Source organism: Saimiri boliviensis, chromosome 3 (assembly GCF_048565385.1).
Source record: "Saimiri boliviensis isolate mSaiBol1 chromosome 3, mSaiBol1.pri, whole genome shotgun sequence".
NCBI classification, from domain to species: Eukaryota; Metazoa; Chordata; class Mammalia; order Primates; family Cebidae; genus Saimiri; species Saimiri boliviensis.
Window position 1 is genome coordinate 143,783,209 of NC_133451.1, and position 18,456 is coordinate 143,801,664.

Here is an 18,456-nt window from a genome sequence, read left to right on the forward strand (position 1 = left end):
TTTGGTTTAGGGTATCACCTAAATGAGATGGTGCTTCAGCTAGGCAATATTTAGGAACAGGTCAACTTGAGTAGGATGACATTTTAAGATGAATTTAATCTCTGAGGTGAACTGAAGCAGAAAAGAAAAGAACTCACTTTATTAGCAGTTGTAATTAGGGCCCCTTTGGTTATAAATAACAGAAATCCTCTTCAGATAGTTTTGGCAGAATGGAAGAATTTAGTATAAGATGTGGGTTTGAGATTGGCTTATGCATCCTAAGGGCAGAGACGCAGTGGGGCCTCCGTCTTCCACTGCAGCCAGAGGCTGAAGGACCATATGGAACCCAGGAACCACCCCCTCCCCCACCTCATTTCTGCTTTTCTCTGCACTGACAGATGGACTTCTGTTTCTCAGTCCACATGATGGAAAGGGGGAATTGCCAGCAGCTTCTGAGTGTCTGTCTTGCTTAAAAGAGTAGCCAGACAGAAATGTCTTCATCCCAGTCCTAAATCCCAACTGAGTGCCTTAGCTTCAACTGGGACTCAAGAGTGGAAACTTCTCTATTTAGGGATGAGGGCATGCTGGGTAGATGTGACTGCTGCCGTTAGCGATGTGGGATTGCTGGGAGGGAGGGCTGGAGGGTGAGGTGCGAAACAGGAAGATAGAACAATATGTATGAACCACAAAAGGTCCAGAGACAATTATGGTGATTGCTGTCATTTCGGTATTGAGGGGAAATGTGTTTGGACTTTTGGGTGCTGTTTATCTTTCCTTCCTGAAAGGGTCTGAGAGAAAAACCTCTCTAATTTGCTAAGGCAGTGCTTCTTAAAGTGTGGTCCCTGGACCAGCAGAATCATCATGAAATTTGTGGGGGTAAGGAAGTATTAGAAATGTCAATTCTTTTTTTTTTTTTTTTTTTTTGAGACGGAGTCTTGCTCTGTTGCCTAGGCTAGAGTGCAGTGGCATGATCTCGGCTCACTGCTACCTCTGCCTCTGGGGTTCAAGTGATTCTTCTGCCTCAGCCTCCTACGTAGCTGGGATTACAGGCACCTGCCATCCTGCCCAGCTGATTTTTGTATTTTTGTAGAGACGGGGTTTCAGCATGTTGGCCAAGCTCGTCTTGAACTCCTAACCTCAGGTGATCCGCCCTCCTTGGCCTCCCCAAGTGCTGGGATTACAGGCGTGAGCCACCATGCCAGGGGAAATGTCAATTCTTGAGCCTTACCCTGGACGTAGTTGAAACTCTGGGGGTGGGAGTCCTGCTGTCTTGTGTTTTCACAAGCCCTCCTAGCGATTCTGACAGCTAAGGCTTGAGAAGCACTGTGCTGAGGAAATGGTTAATTGGAAAAATAAGTTTTATCCATCTGAGAAGAATGCTTTAGGTTGAAGCTGACAGAGAACAAAGCCCTATTAAATGTACATTTTACTTTTTAAAAGGAACCATCTCTCTTCAGTGGAGATTCTTTTTAATTTATTATGAAATAATGGTATCTGGGAACCTTTTTTTAGAAGGGCTCATGTACCTAATAAATCAAGATAGTGTTGGCTGTGAGCCTCAGATAACACTACTTTTTTCAGTGTTCTTTGCTGTTAAATTTCATGATTACTCCTGAGCAATGTTGGCATTCTTTTTGGAGAAAAACCTTTCCCTACCTCCCCTCAACATAATCTAAGACCATGTTGGAGACTCTTCTAAATAATTCTTTGAGATTAATTACAGATTTTTAGCTTAATAATTTCTCAGGGCAAAAACTATTCACTGTCCTATTTGGTATTTTCCCTTTGAAAATTATAGTCTAGTAAGCTTTCTAAGCAGTGTGACTTTAGTAATCTATAAGGATGGAAAATATATGTATTTTTGTGTCACTGCCTTCTCACATTTGCCTCCTTCAGACTTGGAAGTTATCTAGTTAGGTGGTAGAGATGATGTGAGGCGTGTTTGTACTTATTCCTTATGATTTTACCTGCTGGCATAAAAGGCTAAATGTGGAGCTCACTTGTAAAGTGAATAGGTAGATCTAATCAGTCAATCAGTCCAAAAATTAAAAAATTCATTTTTTCATTTAAACTTTTTTTGAGCCCCTGGAGAAATTTATTGAATCCAGTATTCTGCTTTTCTCGAATTCATATATTTAATATATTTTTAGAGACAAGGTCCTCGCTCTGTCACCCAGGCTGGAGTGCAGTGGTGTGATCATAGCTCACTGTAACCTTCAACTCCTAGGGTCAATCAGTCCTCCCACTTCAGGCTCTTGAGTAGCTAGGACTACAGACGTGCATCATCACATTCAGTGTTTTTGTTTTGTTATGTTTTTTGCTTTTTGTTTTTGTAGAGGCAAGGTCTTGCTATGTTGCCCAGGCTGGTCTTGAACTCCTGGCCTCAAGCAGTCTTCCCAACTTGGCCTCCCAAAATACTGGGATTACAGGTGTGAGCTACTGTACCTGGCCAGAATTTATATATTTTATGTTTTAGAGGGCATTGCTAGACTGATTTTAATGTACCATCTCATTTTAAAAAACAACTTTTTTTTTTTTTTTTTTGAGACAGAGTTTTATTCTGTCACCCAGTCTGGAGTGCAGTGGGGGGTCCTGGGTTCAAGCAATTCTCATACTTCAGCCACCTGAGTAGCTGGGATTACAGGCACCTGCCATAGCACCTGGCTGATTTTTTGTGTTTTAGTAGAGATGGGGTCTCACCATGTTGGCCAGACTGGTCTTCAACTCCTGAGCTCAGGCTATCTCCACCTGCCGCTTCCTCCCAAAGTGCTAGGATTACAGGCTGAGTCACTGCACCCAGCCCATCTTTATTAAAATATAATTCACATGCCATAGAATTTACCCATTCAGAGTATACAATTCAATGATTTTTAGTGTATTCCCCAGAGTTGTACAACCATCATCACATCAAATTCCAGAAAATTTTCATTGCCCCCAAAAATGTCAAGCCCATGAGCAATCACTCTCTATCCCCACCCCCACACCCCCTACCCAGGTAACCACAAATCCACTATTTCGGTACGTTTACTTATTCTGGACATTTTATGTGAATGAAATCATACAATATGTAGTCTTTTGCATCTGGCTTTTCTCACTTAGTATAATGTTTTCAAGGTTCATCTATGTTGTAACATAAATCAGTACTTCATTTTTATGGCTTTATTCATTTTCATTTTATGACACTTCATTGTATGGATATACCACATTTTCTTGATCTATTCATCCACTGATGAAGACATTTGGATTGTTTGCCAACTTTGCTACTATGAACATTCATGTGCAAGTTTTTGTGTGTACTTAGGTCTTTAATTCTCTTGGGCGTATACCTGGGAATAGAATTGCTGAGTCAAATGCTAACTCTGTGTTTAACATTTTAAGGAACCGACAAGTGATTTTCCAAAGTAGCTGCACCATTTTACATCCCCGCCAGCAGTGGATGAGGCTCTCAATTTCTCCACGTCCTTGCAAAAACTTGGTTTTGCTGTCTTTTTTATTATAACCATCTGAAGAATGTGAACTAGTGTTTCATTGTAGTTTGGATTTGCGTTTCCCTGATGACTAATGATGTTGGGCATATTTTCATGTGCTTAGTGGCCATCTGTAGATCTTCTTTGGAGAAGTGTCTATTCAAGTTATCAAGTTATTTTCTTACTTTTTAAATTGGGTTATTTGTTTCTATTCTTGAGTGTTAAAAGTTCCTTATGTATTCTGGACATAAGTCTCTTCTCAGATACAGGATTTGCAAATATTTTCTCCCAGCTCTGTCCAGTTGTCCTTCATTTTCTTAATGGTATTATTTTGCAACATAAACATTTTAAATTTTGAAATGGTCCTGTTTATCTCAGTTTTTCTTTTGTTGCTTATGAGCCCTATCGCATTTTCCATAAATCCAAAAATTAAGCAAAAAATCCAGACATTTCATATTAAAAGGAAAGTCTGTCTTATATTCACATAGTGCTATTTAATTTTCAGAGATATAAAGCCTGTGAAACCGAATTTATTGAATAACACCTCAGTGGAGTGGACCCCTCTGACTTCTGTATTTGCTGTAGCATTCTTTATATGTCTAATGGCAAAGAATATTTATATGTCAACTTTTAAAATTACTTATAATGAACATGACCAGCAATAGGCCTACAACTAATAGCTGGACTACTTTCCTCATTGCCATATATACCATGAGCAATTACATATCTATATAAAACCCATGGCTGGGGGACAGTGACTTATAAATGAGGAATTAGACTTTTTTTTTAGCCCTTGAAAACTCAATGAGAACTGTAGATATTGGGAGTACCAAAACTACATCCTATACAAACAAGGAATAGATCACTTTAATAAGGTAAAAATTTGACATGTTTCTATACCCAGAGAAATCTTCTCTTGAAGGTCTGGATCTCGTTAAGCTCAGAGGCTAGACAGCAGTATTGTTAACCTGACCATTTCAGCAGGACAGACTCAGAAGCAGCTGGATGCAAACAACCCTGGAAATCGATTCTTTCTCAGCTACGAAGAGGAACTTATTCTAACAGGCTGTCTGACCATACCTGGTGTTACACTTGCTCTGGCCAGTGAGCCCCCATCTGTTTATTTTGTAATTCCCCATGCCCTTTACAGATCCTGGAACCCATACACCTGAATGGCTGTTGCTGCTTTTCCCCACCCCGTATAGGAGCTGTTCAAGGCCAGGGCCTCTGCACCTCCCTTTTTAGCCCTCAAGCTTCAGGCTACTCTTCTTGCTTTTTCTACCCTGCTTTCTCCAAGGCCTGGCATTCGAAAGACCAGACTCAAACGGGCTCTTGTTTTATTTTCATCTCCCCGTCCCATAGCTGCGTATGTTAATATAGCCACGAAAAGTTGTATTGTCTGGTGTTCCCAGAAACAAGGCAGGAACGCTGAAAACAATTTCATGTGCTCCACCTTCATCGTAGATTCCTTTTTCTGTTGGGCTGCTTCAGGACGAGGGCAGGGAGGGCTCTGTGCACAGCAGGGAGGGAGTGGGTAGGGCTGCAGGTGGTGCATCTGGGGTGGGGGCGTGGTGAAGGGGCAAAAGAATTAAGAATGACGTCTAGGCCTTTCTCTTGGATTCTTGCATCACTTTCTGTTTCTCGTATAAATGACTACAGATGTTATCTTGTCTGCAACACATACTGGGGCACAAATGGAGAAGCCGCTAGTAAATACAATTTGATGACGACAACTCTGAGAAGCAGCTTTATTTTCGGAGAGATCCAGCCACAGTGTGGTTGCAAATACTTGAGTGACCAGTCAAACAATCTGCTCAGTTTTTCACTCAATGGACAAGTTTCCCTGATGGATAGAAGCTGTGTACCTTGCACCATTCTAGGTTTTTGAGGTTCCTCCCAGCAGCCCTTTTGGCTATATGTTAATACAGTTGTAGTCTTGTGAGGGAGAACGTAATTGTTATTTTCCTCAAAGGGATACTGAAAGCATTCTCATTCCACAGTGGTTTTTCTTCTCATCACCATATTAACCTTTCGCCTTTAACTTATTCATGTCAAAGAAGGGGAATGTTCACATGCATAATTAAACCCCATGGATACCGTGCCCATCTGGGTACATGCTGGTCTCACGGACCTACCCCTAGAGAAGGGAATCCTCATTGCTAAGTAGCCTGTCTGCTGCCAAGTGGCCGGGTCATCCACTGGGCAGGGGCTCTGCTGCGTACTGGAGCAGGGGCTACTCAGTGCATGTGCACACTGTGCTGGAAAATGCACATGGTCTGGGAGGGATGGGACCCTTTCCATTGGGCAGGGGAGTGTCCATATTAGCCCAATAGTGGAAACTTTCACAAAGAGAATGATTTTTCTCTTACGGCTTTTATGATTCTTACAGAAAGTCAAATGATTTAAAAGTGTTTTCTCGCTATCAAGTTGTAAGGACCTGTAGTATTCTTTCTGAAGAGATCTTTGTCCTCCCTTCTAATAATTCTTCTCTTTACTCCACTCGTGTATGTATTTTTCCCATTTTAAGTCATCCTGGGTTTGTGCTGTGAGTTAATTTACTTCCTTTTTTCTAACAACGGGATAGCAACTGGATTCAAGCACATTTCCTGGTTTCCTGTGGCTTGCCATATGCTTGTATCACTTATCTCCACAGCTGGAGAGGGGAGGTGATAGAATTTATGCATGACCCATCACATTTTATCTTAGGTACAAAATCAGATGGCAAAGGTCACTGTTTAAAGAATAAATTATGAACTTGTTCTTCACATCCGTCTACTACCATCCTTTTCCCCATAAACCTACCCGTGTCCTAAACATGTGCATATACTTCCCCTGTTTTTGCTACCAGAGATTCTTCCTGCTATTTTGAGGTAGAGGGCATTTATGGGGACAACCTTACAGAGCTTCCTGTGATCCACATGCATGCTGCCAACGGTACACTAATAGTCCCTCAACTCAAGAGGGAAGGAGGCCCTCAGCAGAACCAAGGATGAATGAGAGCAAGAGGTGAAATTGCCCTGTATTGTGGACCTGATTACGTGAGCAGGATCTCTTGCTTCTGCACATTCAAATATTAGTAAGAACCTCCACTTGGAAATCAGCCATGTTTGTTTAGCCAACATATTGGGAAATAGTTAAGTGATACTTTTTTTAGAACTTTTTTTCCGAAGAGCTGTGAAGATGAAAGAAGAAAGCTGGGGACTAGGAAGATAGTTTAATCGGGACAGAGTTACACCTTTAATTAAGACAAACCCTTTCAATTACTTCTGCTAGCCCCAACTACATTTTGGACCGTGTTTATCCTATTATACAGTTTAAAATATTTTCTTCTAAAACGTTGTTCATACTAGAAAGCTCTTCCTACCTGACACTGAGCTCTCCTAGAGACACCCAGGGCTGGAGTATCAATCCTGTGTGTAACTCTGAGTGTTCAGTGATCAGGACCTTGGTAACCAGCGTAAGGGTTACCTTCTCTTCCCTCTACTGTCTGGTTGACTGGCTCTTCATCACCTGCACTAGAGAGGACATGGGAACCAGAGAGAGGAAGGGAAGTTAAAATGAGTTGCATACACTACTTGTAAGTAGCTTTGATTTAACAAGCATTTGGAAAAGAAGGTTGAAATACAGCCAAAATACATCAAGCGAATATCCATGCACTCTGTATCTCCAGAAGCTATGGGGAAGTGAGAGCTCAGAGGGAACATCATCCACCAGCGGGAGCTCCCACCCCATAGTCCAGCGACTCCCACAGGCATGGGACTAGGGACAGTGTCCTATCAAAAACACAGACTCACTTATTATTGGCTATTGTGAAGATTTCTTGCGATTTAAATGAATCCTGTATTTCTCATCCTGTCTTTCCATTTCTTCTTAGTGACCTCCTTCCTTTTTGTTTTATTTCACTTATTCATTCATTCAGCAGGTCTTTATTGAGCTGCTGCTGTTTTTCAAGCCCTATTTGGGCATGAAGGATACAAAAGGGAATAAGGCCTTCACCTGCATGGAGCCTGCATTCCCTTCCCACCCCATCTGTTGCTACCATGTCTTGTTCCTGGTATTGCCTGCATTCTGGTCTCTGTTGTTATCTGATGCTCCACTCTCTGCATGTTTACCAGCTCTTCCCTGCCTGCTGGGAACATTGATCAGCAGGAGTGAAGTAGTCACAGCTTCTCAGCAGAAATATCCTTGCTACACATTCATTATCATTTACAATAGCAATATTAGTAGATCAATATTACTAGTATATATTAGCATTTATATTCTAGTACATATTAGTAATATGTAACACCACGTAAGAAAAGCATGTGAAACTTGTCTGCATATACTGAAGCCCTTTGACCCTCTGGAAGTGGAAAATACTTGAAAAATTGACAAACTCTCAGTTATTAAAATAAAATTTATTTTTCTCCTTTCCCTCCTTGGGCATTAAGGAATCCCTCTGTCCTCCAACTCTTTGTGCATAATGGCCAACTCATCAATTGACAGAGACAGCCTTTGTTTGCTTTTTGGTAATTTTTTTTATGGCAGCAGGAATACTACTGAATCTTTCAGGAATTATTTATTTTTCATCATTTCTCTCTCTCTCTCTCTCTCTCTCTCTCTCTCTCTCTCTCTCTCTCTCTCTTTTTGAGACAGGGTCTCTCTCTGTCCCTCAGGCTGGAATATAGTGGCATGATTATAGCTCACTGCAGCCACAAACTTCTGGCTTCAAGCTGTCCTTCCTTCTCAGCCTCCCAAGTCGCTGGGACTTCAGGCATGTGCCACCATGCACAACTAACTTTTTGATTTTTATCTTTTATAGAGACTGATTCTACTATGTTACCGAGGCTGTTCTTGAATTTCTGGCCTCAAGCAGTCCTCCCACCTTGGCCTCCAAAAGTACTGGGATTATAGGTGTGACTACTGTGCCTGGCCAGAATTTATATATTTTAGAATTTTGTGTTTTAGAGGGGATTTCTAGACTGATTTCCATGTACCGTCTCATTTTGAAAATCATCTTTATTAAAAGTGATCCTCCTGCTCCAGCCTCTTAAAGTGCGGGGATTATAGGCATGAACCATTGCCAGGAATCCTGTTTAGAAGCCACACGCATGCACGCACACACACACGCACACGCACACACACACACTCACACATACACACACTTACACACTCACACATGCACACACACCAGCACTCTGGTTCCTGGAAGGATATATAAAGGCCTATTAATCACAACAGATAAGGATGGACAGGGCTTAGATTTATGGAATGGCAAAGGATAATAATGTTAAATAGCTTTAAGGTTAGATCAGATACTTTAGTCGACCCTTTGCGCTTTTTTCTTTTTCTGGCTTTTTAACATGAGACAAGCAAAGTATATTCTGGACATTAGATGAAAAATAGGTTAATTTTTTTAAAATGAGATCATTTGGAATGTTACCAAATGGCATATATACAGTTCAAATGCGCCTCTTTAGCTAATTTCTAGTGAAATCATTAAATGAAAAGAAAACAAGATGATCGGGAGAGGTTTTACATTTAACACCAGGACACTCAAAGTTCAACAGATAATGACTGAGCCACCCCACATCATCTGCTGGGCTGGCAAAGCTAATGTCCCTGAGCCCCCAGTGACTGAAAGATTTTAATTTGGATTTGGATTTGGACAAAAGTGAAATTGAGTGCAGAATTCGTTATATTTGATGGACATATTCTGATATCTGGTCACCAGAGTAAAGTTGAAAACTTATACTGCAAGTGTGGGCTTAGTGCTATGGCCAGTCTGAAAACATTTGCAGATATCCAATTGAGTTATCTCAGTCAAGGACCTGTTGCACTGATAACTGGTATAGAAGACACGAGACTGATTTTAAAGTCTACATAAAAGTAAAGCAACAAGTGCTTTGATCTTGTAGAAAATGATATCTTTCATGTACCCTAGAAAGAAATTCCAACTCTCACTAATTCTTTTTTACCTGTAAAGTTGGAGGTCAGCATTTTTAAGGCATATTTGTTCTTTGCAGATTCAAAACAATTAGTAAAGTAGGATACCTGGTGCTTCTAGGGAGTTTTTCTAAAACTGACTCTTAAGTTGATCTCCTGCTCACCTCTGTGTACTTAATTATGAATTCTAATGTACATAACTAATTCTTCAGACATTTGTTAATTTTCCTTACTGTTGGTTACTTTATGATCTTGATGATCAAATTCAAGAAGTCAATTCTGATAAAATACCTTTAAAATTGTTTTAGGAATAAATGTGTGTGTGCGTGTGTGTGTGTGTGTGTGAAAGAGGAGGCATACAGAAAAACTTAGTTTTATCATTTTAACAAAAATTATTCTAATGTTTAGGTTACTGTAAAGATTGGTGTCACCACCCAGAAAAGAGTATTTAAGAGTATTTAATTCAATTAATGAATGAATGAATTAAATACTTAATTTGACAGTTTTCTTATCATCTTCATCATAACCATTTGATTGGTCTCATAGTTTGCTCAGTTTTTCCAGTTTTTCCTGTACTATTCTGAGTGAATGTGTGTGTGTGCGTGGGCGCGTGCGTGCGTGCGTGTGTGTGTGTGTGTACTGGAAGTCATTGTATGGATTTTCTGTTGAAAGCTACCCACCTTGAAGTTTCTTGTATATTGAGAACTAAAGGAAAATGTGCCCCACTACTGTTTTATTTTATGGAGAGACTGTCCTCTCTTTTTCCCCAGGAACAGATGGCCAGTGCATCCAGGAGGGAGAGCAGGCATGGGAGCAGGGCTTGCATTGCCTCTCTCTAGGGTGTGGCAGCACCCATGGGCAAGCCCCAGTATTGGAATTCACTCCTCAGAGCAGGAATGGGGAGCTTTTTCCCACTAAGATCCACATGGTAGAGAAATATGAAATTTAATATGTAACTTTCCATGGAGAAGAAGCAAATAATAAGCTAATCCTTTATAGAACATAAAACTTGTCTTGGTAGACTTCTGCTTCTGTTCTGTGATACAGAGGGAGACACAGTGTAGGGTAAAAAAAAGCCAAAAGGGAGAATAACGTTCGGCATCTAAGCACTGGGTTCTTTCTTTCTTTTTTTTTTTTTTTGAGACGGAGTTTCGCTCTTGTTACCCAGGCTGGAGTGCAATGTCACGATCTCGGCTCACCGCAACCTCCGCCTCCTGAGTTCAGGCAATTCTCCTGCCTCAGCCTCCTGAGTAGCTGGGATTACAGGCACGTGCCACCATGCCCAGCTAATTTTTTGTATTTTTAGTAGAGACAGGGTTTCACCTTGTTGACCAGGATGGTCTCGATCTTTTGACCTCGTGATCCACCCGCCTCGGCCTTCCAAAGTGCTGGGATTACAGGCATGAGCCACTGCACCCAGCCCAGCACTGGGTTCTTAATTCTCATAACAAGGTTGGTGATACAAGGTGTCTCCATTGCACTGGGTGTCTAGCTCCAGCCGTAGGGTGAAGGAATGGCTTTAGAGCCTGAGGCTGCTTCACTTCCACACTGCTTCTCTCTAAAAAGGAAGAGCCAAATATGTAGTATCAGACTTCTGTGGAATAAACATTTCCTTTTCTGCCTTCATCCTTGGCCTCCACTCCAGTAGCTCTGGGGCTTAACCATTCTCTGAGCAGCCGAGACAACCCAGCCCAACTCTTCATTCCACTGTGGGTTTGGAAAGGCAAAAGGAGAAGGCAAACTGAGCAGGCATCTTGCCTTTATCAGATGCCAGCAGGTGCCAGGCCCCAGATGAAGATGTTACCATGGGTTCTCATTTCTGGGTCCTGATCATTTGTTTCACTTCATTTGTCCTTTTAGTCTGCATTCTTTTTCACAAAGTTTTGAGTAATGATCAAACCCAAGACCAGCAGGAATCAAATTTCATATGTGGAGGGTATTTGCCCAACCAAGACCTTGGTATCTTTGAGCCTGGTAAGTTGGATATGAAAGCTTTTTAATTTATACATTGAAAAGCCTGTCACTCTAGAAAGGGAATGGTGTCAGTGTAGCATAGTTGGCAGTGCTTCCAGTTGCTCTTTTAAGCTTCTTGTTCTACAATACTAGTTCCAAATCATGATAGCATGCAGTCTAGACGGAATGACCAACTGATATTGTTTATTTCAGTGCCATTTCCAATTTCCCACCCTTTCATATTTTGTTGTAATCTGTAGCATGTATGAGTATTTGTGGCTGACTGAAGGCCCAGGAAAGGGAGGATAACATTACACACCACTGAGCGCCACACCTCAGGTAATAATATGGCAAACATAGCATTAAACTTGCTCAATGCGCCATGCCCGGTGCTGTCTTGGGGATGAAAGATGAACAAGAACCAAGCACTCCCCTGAGAGCTCAGTCCAGAGGGGGAAATGAATCTGTACGAAAGAATTGTTGTGTAAGACATCACAATATTTGCAAGGTACGAACAATCTAGATACAGAAAAGATGAGGGAGAGAGTGCCACCTGAGGAAGATACAGGACGGCTGCTCACAGAGGGGACATCTGAATAGGGTTTTATTAGGATATTTTGGAAGGAGAGGGCACATCAAAAAGATAAGGCAAGGGGAAGCATGGCCTGTTCAGGCAACTGGAAGATTTCAGTATTACAGGAGCATAAAGTCACATGGAGGAGTGCTCAGAGATGAGGCAGGGAGGGCGGGGCTGAGGATTTCTATGGGACAGAGAAGGAATCGTCGAGCAGATGCAGGAATTCAAGGGCAAGAATGCAGAGAGCAGGAAGCTGACGTAGCTCCTGCGGAGCCTCTTGCTTCTCTCCCGGCTTCCATGGGAGAAGTGGGACTATTCCCTCTCCATCTCTTTTCCTTGCTATTTTCTTCCTCCTTCTCTTTAAGGATAGGTAACAACAGTTCCACCCCATCCACTGCTCGCTGTCTTTTGCAGACCTCACTCAGTCCCAGGAAATCAGATGACTTCCCATCTCTGTATCACAAATGCCCTTCCCTTCCGCCTATAAGCCATCACAACCTCCACTTCCTGTGGGAAACATAAATACTTAGGCAACACAGAACTTCTTCTCCTGGATTTCTCCCTGGCCCAACTTTTCTGCTTTCATTATTCCTATTGATATTATCTTGCAAACCTTAGCAGCTTACAATTCACAGGACTTTGTTTTCATCTTACCTGCCGCTCATCCAATTCCTGTACAAGTTTCATCCATAATTTCTCTCACATTTGTTTCTTCATTCTTTTTTTTTTTTTAATTGAGATAGGGTCTTGCTCTGTTGCCCAGGCTGAAGTATAGTGGTACAATCAGGATTCACTGCAGCCTTGACCTCCCAGGCTCAGATGATCCCCCCATTTTATCCTCCCAAGTAGCTGGGACTACAGGCGTGTGCCACCACATGTAGCTAATTTTGTACTTTTTTATGAGACAGGGTTTTGCCATGTTGCCCAGGCTAGTCTCGAACTCCTGGGTTCAAGCAATTCATACACCTCAGCCTCCCGAAGTACACAGAGCCAGCCTGTCTTTTCATTCTTAATTCAGACTCCAGTCAGCCACCAGGTCCTACCTGTTCAACCTTTGAAATATCTTGTGAGTTTTTTGTTTTTGTGGGGTTTTTTTTTTTTTGTTTGTTTGTTTGTTTTTGAGACAGAGTCTCCCTCTGTTGCCCAGACTGGAGTGCGGTAGCACAATCATAGCTCATTGCAGCCTTGAACTCCCTGGTTCAATAGATCCTCCCACCTCAGCCTCCTGAGTGGCTGAGACTACAGGCACACCACCACACCAGCAGCAACAGTATATAGACCACTTGGGATAAAATGACTATTTGGCCTATTATTTTGGGAAGACTCTGAAAGGATTCACATTGTATGTGTACAGGAAAGAGTAAAATCCTGGATGCGTAGACATGTCCCTGGGTCTGGGAGACAAAGCTAAGTGTGAGTAGAAATGATTAATTCAACCATTGTTATGTTAGAACACCCCAGGCAAAAAGAAGAGAGCTGACCTGGAGACCAAGTGAGGTAGGTAACAGAAACCTGTGTTCCCAGGTCAGCCTGTCCAGGAACCTGGCTGAGATGGTGATTGATACCAGGCCGAGGCTAGAAATGAAAGGAGCTTTTTCTTTCTTCTTTGTCTTGCGTTTGAACTTTTTTTGGAGCAAAAACTAGAGTGGCAAAAAACAGAGCTGTGGTTTTCGACCAGGGTGATTTAGCTACTCCCAGCCCCCAAGAAAATTTGGCAACATCTGCAGTCGTGTTTGGTTGTTAAAACTAGAGGATGGAGCCCAGTGTGGTGGCCTGTGCAGGTAGTCCCAGCTTCTCAGGAGGCTGAGGCAGGGCAGTTGCTTGAGGCCAGGAGTTCGAGGATGAAGTGTGCTATGGCCACACCTGTGAATAGCCACTGCACTCCAGCCTGGGCAACACAGTGAGACCTCCATCTCTTAAAAAAACAACAACAAACTACAAAAAAAAAACTAGAGGATAGTGCTACTGATATCTAGTGGGTAGAGAGACCAAGGATGTTGCTAAACACCCTACAATGCACAATTCAGTCCCCTTCTACAAAGATTACCCAGCCCCAAATGTCATTAGTACCAAAGTTGAGAAACCCTGCTTGAAAGGAAAAGGCAAGAAAACACTTGGGAATAATGCTATTGCATGGAAGAGAAGGGAGTATGGTATTTACTGTATTACTTGTCCATTGTTTCACTTGCCCGTTGAGATGTTAGTTTGAAAACTCCTCTCTGTGAGTCTGGAATCTGTCAAGTAGATTAAGAAGGCCAAAGGGTTTTTATCAGTAATCAGTGTTTTTGTGCATTCTTGAAAGGGCAAGGGTTGTCATAAGAAAGAGCAGAAAGCACTTCATGTAAATCACACTTTTTTTTTTTATGTGACCCCAGGAAGTTTTAAAAACTAATTTCATTAAATTTAGTGGTGCAAATAGCCAGGTGAGTTTTTTTTAATTCCATGGTCAAAGCTAGGGAAATGAGTCAGGGTGGTGTGAGGTGTGAAGAGAAGATAACTAACAGAGCTTCTTTCTGGCTTTGCTTTTTATAGTGTCAAGATTTTTTTAAACGAAGTGAATCCCTTTGTATTTGTCCTAGTATTCTTTTGTGTTTGTCCCCAGGCCTTAGAATGACTTACCAGTGCCAAATTCAAAGGCATCATTATGTACCTATGACACTGACCCCACTGTTTATTTTCCAAATATTAGGTACTTTAGGGGAGCATGACGAGGGAAGCTGTGTTGTGACTGCCCATGAGGGTGGGTGATCTGGCTGGAGGTCAGGATGGCTGTGAGGTCACCAGATCCCCTAAGGGGCTTGAGGGAGGAAGATCAGTCCTCCGTGAAGAATCAGATGGACTGGAAGTAAAGGCAGAGAAGCTAAGCATGTATCTTGGACAGCTTTTTTCTTCTTCTCTTTCTTTCTTTTTAAATATTTTTTATCATGACTGACTGAATTAGTGAACTCGATTTTTATGAGCTGCTTCACAGACATGCAGAGAAAAAAATAGCTTGGCAGGAGTAGGGAAAACAGGAAGGGATCTAAAGTAAATACCACCCTTGCCTGCAGTTTAGTTGTTGACAAAAAACAAACAGTTTTCCCTGAGAAGCATGTGTAATATGTCAGGAAGAAAAAAGAGCAATTAGCACTCTTCTTACATAAGATCTTATTGATAGCACTGTATTAATTTTAATCATTTGGGTTAAAATGCTCTTTTTTTTTTTTAACTACTAGTCAATAAACTGTGCATTTGATGTTCACCCATGTCAGGGGTCCCCAAACTTTTTACACAGGGAGCCAGTTCACTGTCCCTCAGACCATTGGAGGGCTGAACTATGCAAGGTGTGACACCCTTTACAGCCAGCTATCCCAGACAGCAGTATACAGTGTCACAGGCCCAGCACCGCCTCCAGTGCTGTATACAGGGATGGCGGTGATCAGCCTGTGACGCTGTGTATACAGCATCCTGGACATCTGCAGCAGCGGTGGGCCTCTTCTGTGGGAAGCCCACCGCTGCATGTTTCCCCTATTATAAGACACCTCCTAAAAATAAGACAGCCCCTGTCTTTTGGGGGTAAAATTAATATAAGACAGGGTCTTATAATAGGGAAAACACGGTGTGTAGTAATGTGGGGGGAGACTTTTGGGCAAAGGGAGGTTATAGGGGCCATTATGTTGTTGTACATTTGGGGGAGTATGGGGGCCATTGTACTGTGTAGTAATGGTTATAGTGCTTTGCCTTTCTTCCTACTTCTGCTGTTATTTCACACTGCTTCTGGTGACGTGGGGCCCCGCAGCCGCAGACCGAATGTGTGTCATATGACGTGCTTCCGAAGCCGTGACGCGTGCTTCCCGCATCACCGGAAGTAGTACTGTACGTGAGTGACGCTGTACTTTGCTGCACCGCCACATACAGTGCTCCAGGAGCTGCATCCTGTGCTCCTCTCACTGACCACCAATGAAAGAGGTGCCCATTCCTGAAGTGCGGCGGGGGCTGGATAAATGGCCTCAGGGGGACGCATGCTGCCCATGGGCCATAGTTTGGGGACCCCTGACCCACGTCACGCTTTCCAAGGAAAGCATAGTTTCTTGGACCTCCCAGCTTCTAACAATGAGGTTTCCTTGATGACATCTCCTGACTGTCCCACAGATCAGCACTTCCTTTACACTGATTCTTACTGTTCTGTCTGCAGGTCTGTGTATCTGTTCGCCTGCCTGCCTATCTATCATCTATCTATCTATCTATCTAAAGTTTCCTACATCTGCTGTAACAAGCTGCCACAAAGTTGGAAGCTTAAAACAACAGATATTTATTCTCTCATGGTTCTGACTTCCAGAAGTCTGAAATCAAAATGTTGGTCTGGCTGTGCTCCTTCCAGAGGCTCTAGGGGAAAATCCTTCTGTGCCTCTTGCAGCTTCTGGTGGCTCCAGGGACTCCTTGGTTTGTGGCTGCATGACTCCAGCCTCTGTCTCTGTTTTCACATGGCCTTTTCCACTGTTGCTCTGTCTCGTCCTCTTCTGTGTCTTATTAGGACACTTGTCACTGGATTTGGGACCCACCTAGATGATCCAGGATGATTTCATCTTGAGAGCGTTGACTTAATCACATCTGCAAAGACCTTTTGTTTCCCAAATAAGGTCACATTCACATTCGCAAGTTTTTGTGGTTACGATTTAAATGTTTCTTTTAGGGGACCACCATTCAACCCACTACTCTGTCTGTCCATCGTCTATCTGTTCAACTCTCAAAATCCTCTTTGTTTTTTGTTTTCCAGAGTGCTGAGTACGCAGTAGTCACTAATCATTATTATTATTAATTTGAAAATGTGGCCTTATTTTAAAGTGATGCAATTTATTTTCTGGGCTAATTGTCCCAACTTGTTTCAAAGATGTTTTATCATTAACTCTGAGCAATACATGGACATAGACACTCCACCCTTACAAAGCATATGTGTTTCAGACAAAAGACCCAACATCTAATAGTCACACCCAAATGACAAACAGTAAATTATACCATTGTTATAACTTGTAAGATGCCTGTTTTTCTGGGTGTTGCTCCTTGGGCTACAGTTAACTTCCTGTGTGGTCTTCCCTACACCTCCAGCAAGATGCAAATGTCTCCATTGAATTGACCATATTTATCCTTGATTAATGTATGTGTCTTAGAAGAGAGAAAAGCAATTGGTCAGAGCTTTACAAATGGAGGGAGAAGCCAGGCACGGTGGCTCACGGCTGTAATCCCAGCACTTTGAGAGGCTAAGGCCGGTACATCACCTGAGGTCAGGAGTTCAAGACCAGCCTGATTTAACATGGCAAAACCCCATCTCTACTAAAAATACAAAAATTAGCTGGGTATTGTGTCAGTGCCTGTAGTCCCAACTACTTGGGAGGCTGAGGCAGAAGAATCGCTCGGACCCAGGAGATGGAGATTGCAGTGAGCCCACATTGTGCCACTGCACTCTAGCCTGGGCAACAAGAGTGAAACTACATCTCAAAAAAAGGGAGAAAACCGTAATATTCAGATGTTTGTTCTTATTTGATTCGCTGAATTGAGTAAGTTACAGAGCAAGAACAGACATTTACCATGTCCTCTCTGAGTTCTGGAAACAGCTTGGTAGAAAGGAAGGGCACATGTGGGTGGTGAGAGAGCTTGGTAGAAAGGAAGGGCACATGTGGGTGGTGAGAGACCTTGGTCCAGAAACCTAGGCTCCAGCTTGCAGGCCAAGGCCTGGCCCTGCTGCCATCTGCGTGACCTTGAACAAGCCCCTGAATCTGGGCTAAAAAAAAAAAAAACGAAGTCTCCTACTGTTTCAGTTATCAGATGGTTTAACCAATAGTTTTCAAACTATGGTCCGATGTGCCATGCACACACGCTCTTCTCTTCCCAGACAGAATCTTCATGGTTTTTCTCTGTGATTAGAAACTGGATCTGGCTTGGAATTAAGAAATGGTGGTGTTTTTGTTTCTCTTCATTCACCTACTTGCAGCGGAAAGCTACAAGGAAACACAGATGGTGAAGATTAAAGAGGAACCCATGGAGGTGGACATCCAGGACTCCCATGTCTCAATATCACCCAACCGGAATGTTGGCTACAGCACTTTAATCGGGCGAGAGAAAACCGAACCCTTACAGAAGATGCCAGAGGGCAGAGTACCCCCAGAGAGAAACCTCTTCAGTCAGGATATCTCTGTGAAGATGGCTTCCGAGCTCCTCTTTCAACTGTCGGGTATGTTTATGTACAAAAAAATGTCAATAATTGGAAATCATTAAAGTAAAACCCTTCTAACACAGTTTTTTTTTTTAAAAAAAAAAAAAAAAAAACAACCTGAATTACAGAATTTTTTAGACAGAAATCAATTTTATTGCTTTAACACATGTACATGCCACCCAAACTAACAGTTAATAAAGTGTTGCCAAGTAGAATTCCTGCCAAACTTTCCCTAATAAATGGTTAAGAATCACTTGAAATTAAAACTCTATTCAATTCTGCGCAAATGATTCCTGTTGACTGGGCTAAACACCTCACCTCTAACTTTGTTGAGGGAGTTGATCTGATTAGCAACGTTTCTGTTT

At 42.3% G+C, this 18,456-nt stretch overlaps 1 protein-coding gene across 5 annotated transcripts in view; it reads left to right on the top strand.

The window, feature by feature from the left end:
• Window positions 1-18,456, top strand: part of ZNF827 (zinc finger protein 827) — a 182,512-nt gene that overhangs the window by 73,736 nt on the left and 90,320 nt on the right. For all 5 annotated transcript variants that reach the window (XM_039479137.2, XM_039479138.2, XM_010338626.3 and 2 more), the window contains exon 6: window positions 17,870-18,109. In XM_039479137.2, the coding sequence (XP_039335071.1) occupies window positions 17,870-18,109 (240 nt within the window). The remainder of the gene's footprint in view (window positions 1-17,869; window positions 18,110-18,456) is intronic.